This window comes from Lactuca serriola, chromosome 2 (genome assembly GCF_051521515.1).
Source record: "Lactuca serriola cultivar US96UC23 chromosome 2, Lser_US96UC23_V15, whole genome shotgun sequence".
NCBI classification, from domain to species: Eukaryota; Viridiplantae; Streptophyta; class Magnoliopsida; order Asterales; family Asteraceae; genus Lactuca; species Lactuca serriola.
In genome coordinates this window covers 187502859-187509426 of record NC_136409.1, presented here as the reverse complement: position 1 = coordinate 187509426, position 6568 = coordinate 187502859, and the positions used below count along the sequence as shown (strand labels likewise).

The 6568-nt window shown below is 37.5% G+C and overlaps 1 protein-coding gene across 1 annotated transcript; it reads left to right on the top strand.

Moving 5' to 3' along the window:
• The first annotated feature begins 739 nt into the window (after nucleotides 1–739).
• Nucleotides 740–2389, top strand: LOC145087777 (pectate lyase-like). Its single transcript, XM_079025841.1, has 3 exons — nucleotides 740–1684; nucleotides 1793–1931; nucleotides 2026–2389. The coding sequence occupies exons 1-3, from the start codon at nucleotides 831–833 to the stop codon at nucleotides 2245–2247; spliced, it is 1215 nt and encodes a 404-aa protein (XP_078881967.1). The 5' UTR covers nucleotides 740–830; the 3' UTR covers nucleotides 2248–2389.
• Nucleotides 2390–6568: the final 4179 nt, after the last annotated feature.

Below are 6568 nucleotides of genomic sequence, written 5' to 3'. Positions count from 1 at the left end.
CTCGGTTTCTTCGTTTCAAAAATAATTTTGATCCCATAATTCCAAAGAACCCATAAAAAATATATATTCACGGCATCGAAAATCTTCTTTTTCTAACGGTTAAGTAAAAGAATCCGCCCTAGTAATAAGAGCATCAAATGACTGAACCGAAGGTAACAATACTTGCCACCACATAGCATCACGAGACCAAATCAGAGCAATAAAAGGGCAATCAACAAAAAAATGATTGTTATCACATGAGAATGTTAGGGTTCAACATACTCTTTGTTTTAAATCATATTATCATTTTACTAGTTTTTAGCAAGATTCTAAATAACATAAGGCATGAATTGACAACAATGTCAAATTTCAAACTTTTTCAAGCCTTGGCGAGCAGCGTTACTTAAAGGGGCAATTTTGTATATAATTAATATTTTTATATGTATTTTCAACTATTATTTATTTTTATACACATATATGAGTTAAGGCGACATTTTGGTAAAATTTGGCGATATATATAAGCTTTGAAGCCATGGCGTGCGGAGTCATAGAAAACTTTTAGAACCTTGGTTTTTAGTGATTAGTTGATGATCAATATGATAGTTTTCTTTGCTACATCCTTTATCTATCATGAATTTAGAGTTATCATTGTTATAGAGGTTGCGTCCCCTTTTCTAAGACATGTAATTTTCTTATCTAATACCAAGTTTTAACCAATCCACCCTCTGATTACACATCGTTTTCCAGTAGCAGATTAATTGCGCCATTTATTACCGCACCATCGTTACTATATAAACACCCCAAGGCTCCAACACACTCATCGATCTCTTCATCCCTCTCCTCCTCCACAAATGGCGACCACATTTCTTCCATTGATCCTCTTGCTTTCCTCACTGTCTCTACTCACAATCGCTTCTTCTTCCTCATCCCAACAAACCCCTGAATCAGTCGTGGAAGAAGTCAGCCGGAGCATCAATGGCTCCCGGAGAAACTTGGGTTACCTCTCCTGCGGCACCGGCAACCCAATTGACGACTGCTGGAGGTGTGACACGAACTGGGCCACCAATCGTCAAAGGCTAGCTGACTGCGCAATTGGGTTTGGAAAGGACGCGATCGGCGGGAAAAACGGACGGATATACGTCGTCACCGATCCTCGGAATGATAATCCGGTGAAGCCGGTACCGGGAACACTCAGATATGGCGTGATTCAAGATGAACCATTGTGGATCATCTTTGAACGTGGAATGGTGATCCAATTACGTCAAGATCTTGTGATGAACTCATTCAAAACCATTGACGGAAGGGGTGTCAATGTTCATATCGGTAATGGTCCATGCATCACCATACGTGGTGCTACTAACATCATCATCCATGGTATCCATATACATGACTGTGAGCAGGCTGGAAATGGTTACATCAGATACTCTCCACATCAATCCGGATGGACTCAGTCCGATGGTGATGGGATTACCGTTAAGTCAAGCAAACATATATGGATAGATCACTGTTCATTGTCTAATTGTGATGATGGACTCATTGATGTCACCCATGGATCTACAGCCATTACAATCTCTAACAATTACATGACTCATCATGATAAAGTCATGTTGCTGGGACACAGTGATAGTTTTACACAGGATAAACAGATGCAAGTTACCATTGCTTTCAATCATTTTGGTGAAGGTCTTGTTCAGAGAATGCCTAGGTACAACCACAGAGTACATCACAGTAAAAGCACGTGCATGATATATGCATGCATGATTTTATGTAAAGTTTTTGAATTTTTGAATAATGTCAAATATTCTTGTTGCAGATGTAGACATGGGTATTTCCATGTAGTGAATAATGACTACACCCACTGGGAAATGTATGCAATCGGAGGCAGTGCTTCCCCTACCATCTACAGCCAAGGCAATAGATTTGCTGCACCCGATACCATATATAGAAAACAGGTATGGATACCGGATACACTGATACTGATTAATAATAATATTAATACCGATAATAATACTGATAGATATTGATGATGGTTTAATGCAAATGCAGGTGACGAAGCATGAGAATGCAAAGGAAAGCGAATGGAAGAATTGGAATTGGAGATCGGAAGGGGATTTGATGCTGAATGGAGCATATTTCTTGGAGTCGGGAAAAGGTGCGGCTTCATCATATGCAAGAGCTTCAAGCTTAAGTGGCAGACCATCTTCACTTGTGGGGGCGATGACTAGGACTGCCGGAGCACTTACTTGCCGGAAAAGCTCTCAATGCTGATAACGGATGGGTTGTAGCATTATATATAGAATGCGATTTGACTTTCTTTCATGTTCTACGTTAAGTTTTTCTTATTTTGACTTAAAAGTCAACCTTTTTGCTTGGTTTGCATATGATCAAGATTTTTTTTTTTCTTATAGATTGACAAATTAAGTGCAAAAGAGTTGGGCAAATGAATGTCTATCGTTTAATTCTTTAGTTTCTTCCGATATTTTGTATTGTTTTCTTTCTTTTGTTAAAAATATGTAAGCTATAATAAGATTTAAATTCATGATTTATAAACTAAAATTATATACCATTTACAGAAATTTGGTCAAATAACATTAATGACTTATCTTAGATTTTTAAAATCATAAATAAACATTATTAAGTCTGAAAACTTGATAAACCCCACTCCATTACCCTTCCAAATGGATAACTATAAGGTCCAACCTTATAATTTGATGAGTCAAACAACTTTCATGTTGGTATACTATCAACAACATTTTAGTCATTATCCGATGTAACATCTTCCAGAATGATTTAGCTTTATATTTGTTTTCAAGGGCTAAAGATGAAGTTTTTGGGAAAAACATTGTCCCATGGCGTGGAGAAAGGATGCCCACGTCATGGAAATAAATAAAGAACATGCGTATTTAATGGACCACCACGGCGTGGCCAAGGATTACTACGACATGGCAGCTGTTTTGGCCAAATCTCATGATTCTTTTAGGGTTTTCTCTATATTTAAACCCCTCTAAGTCATTTCCACAGTTCATTGCCAGCTTCCAACACCCTTATACCTCATAGAAACCTTATCCCTCATTCCCTTGGTGATTTGTGGACTTTTGGAGCATTGATAGCTTGGACAATAGGAGAAGAAGAAGACGAAGGTGCTCTATTGTTGGATCTTGCAAGGAAACAACACCATTAACATCTCTTATTGCTTCTAGACCTTTGTAAGTGTCAAAGGCTCAAACTTTATGGATTGAAGTGGTTAGATCTAGGATATTGTCCCATGTTCTTCATGTTTAAGCAAGTTTGAAAGGATGGAACACATAAAGTTGGCAACTTTATGACTCTCCTGAGTCCCATAAGCAACATATGTTGTAGATCTATACATTGGTTGGGGATCTTGTCATTTGCATGAGTTTTTGTCATTTTAGCTCATTTTGACCTAAAATGGATTCTAGAAATGTATTGGACATGCATGTCTATAAAGCTTTCATCTTTATCATAGATCTAGTATTAGAAACCCTTTCTGGAGTAGTTGGGTTAAGGACTTTTAAGATTGGGGGCTTAATGGTTAAGACATTGTGGTATGTTGCTTTATTTGTACCTAGGGTTGGAGATATTGATCCCTTTGGATGTCTAAATGGATAAAGTTGGAAACTTTATCCATTTAAACCATATAATGGACCAGATTTGAGCATTGGAGCTCTTGGAATCAAAGAAAGTGGCTTAATTGATTAAGTTGCTGGAAACCCAACGCCAATGACATGGACATAGGTCGTCACTGCGTGGCGACTGGGAAATGATCGTCTGTTCAATCGTATTAGGGCCAACACATGGCCAAGGAAGGCCATGGTGTGGCAGTTGACTGAAGTCAACATTAACCGTTGACTTTTGTCTTGGGTTGACTTTTGCTCAAGGTAGTTGGTTTTAGTGTGTAGACTAAGGTTGGAACTCGTATGATTTGATAAGAGTATTGTAGCAACGGTTACGAGGCTTTGAACTGTAGTTTATCTGATTCATGAGTCGCGGGAGTCTCTTCACTGTACCCGTGGGTCGAAGGCGCCAATGTCGACCCACTAGAATGTGTTATGCAGGATGTTATCTGCCTTTGTGACTCTTGCATTGTATATTAGGTTGGGACCATTAGCATTCATGTAGGGCTGTGCCCATTTACATGAGTGGGTTGGGCCTATTGTATGTCAGGTTAGGCCCCTTTGTATGTTAGGTTGTGCCCATTGATTAGGAATAGTTAGGCCCATTATTATGGGTTGGGTCCAATGTGCGAGCTAGGCCCGATGTCATATATGGTATGTTGTATTTTGGGGAACTCACTAAGTTTTTTGCTTACAGTTTAATGTTTATTAGTTTCAGGTACTTCCGATATGAAAAGGGAAGGGCCCGGTGTGAATGCACATCATCCCCTAGAGTTTTTTCGCATTAGCTATTTATGACTTTTACTCTGATGTTTGTATAGTCTTTACCTTCTTGTATTCAAATCCCTAATATGTAGGAAGTTCATTATAGAATAGTATAACCTAGTATATTAGCTACGTATACTAGGGTTCTATGTAAATTACATCGCTTGATGCGTTCTCTTTGTGAGAATTTATTAATCAAAATTAGTTTTTGATTACTTATTGTTCTTTATTGCTTGATATTTTGTTATTATGATCCTACAACTGGTATCAAAGCAGGTTCCTCTGTTTTATCAAGTGTGACATCCCCAATTTCATGGCCAGAAAAGATCGATTTGTTTATGCTTTTTTTTTTAAATCGGACTAATCTTTTACAGAAAACAGTTGCGGAATTTGTTCCCAAAACAAAATATGATAAGAATTTATCAAAGCAATTCTTTAAAGAAATGTATTTTCATTATATAACAAAATCTCGGGAAGTCATGTTCAATACATACCAAAAGCATAAACCGAACAAAATAGACCTTACAACAGTTATTCATAACTACCTGCCTATAATCCAAAATCTCTCTTTATGTCAGCCAACTTATGCTCTCGTGTCATAACCTGTAATACAAAGAAAATTGAGTGGATAAGGCTTAGGAGCCTGGTGAGCATATAAGGTTTTCATCCCACAATGTTATATATATATATATATATATATATATATATATATATATATATATATATATTAGAACTCACAAACTTAGATAATTTCACAATATAAAAGCAACTATTATCCCACCCCATCGATCCTCACAACGACACAATCTAAACTCTTGTATCTAAAACCTTCCTCTTTACCTGATCCCTACTCACGGATCTAAAACTAATCTCTTCACCCGGATCTAAAACTAAACTCTTCACCTGATCTATGCTCCCGGATCTAAATTTAATCCCTTCACCTGATCCATACTCTCGGATCTAAAACTAATCTCTTCACCTGATCCATACTCCCGGATCTATAACTAATCTCCTGATCTGATCCATACTCTCGAATCAATAACTGTGTCCAATCCATACTCCCGGACTAGGGACAATTAACTTAGTCTTAATCCAAACTCCTGGACTAATAACAAGTTTATTTCTTTACCTGATCCATACTCCCGGATCTAAAACTAACCTCTTGATCTCATTATCCAACTCATCTTTTACCACCCACCAACTATCTCATCTACCCATGTTCTATCCAACATATTTGTAGATATAAAATACATATACAGTTTAACTCATTTAAAACTATATAAAACATCCATTCCGCACTCATCTTAAATAAACAACAAAATATAAACACATAACACATATTTCATAGCAAATACTTCATATTTATGTATTAGAAGAGAGTGATTACACACTCACCCAAAACATATAATTAATACATTCAAACAATACTTGTATTAAAATCGTGTTTATGAAAGGGACTATACACTCACTTGATAAGACGATGATCTGATAGCACCTCGTCTCTTAAAATAATATTCTTCGTTGAAACTGGGATGTTTTCTCCAAAACCGGGTTTCACGCGGGCAGAGTTTCGGCTCGAAAACTATATTTCTCGGGATCTTCGGGGCTTCGAGACTTGCTTCGGGTGTCGGGACTGATACTGGGGCTTCGGGGGGTAAAACTTGCCAAATAGAAGAAAGAAAAGGAGGGAGAGAAGAAACACTGGGCAACAAACCCGGAGGTCTCGCATCATATTTATAGGGCTGAACTTCGGGGTTACGCTGGGCGTAACCTGCTGTCGACATGTACGCGGGGCGTACACTTAGGTACGCTGGGCGTACCCTTCGGATCAGATCGAACGAGTCACCAATTCGGATATTATCCGAATATATAATAAAATTTATATATTTTAATTATTTAAAAACTTTAGAAATTCATATCTTCCTCATGTGAGCTCCGTTTTCGATGTTCTTTATATCCACGCGTAGGTGAAACTATGCTCTACAACTTTCGTTTAGACTTCATCGGCTAATTTTGACTTTATTTTTATTATATTATTTTTAGTAGGGTGGAACAGGAAAACTCTGTTATAAATTCATAATTTCTTCATCTGACGTCCGTTTCCGTCTGTCTTTTTACCGTAGCACTACTACTAACGATATATTCGATTCCCGTTTAGATTGTTTCGGATAAAAATCACTCGATCTAAA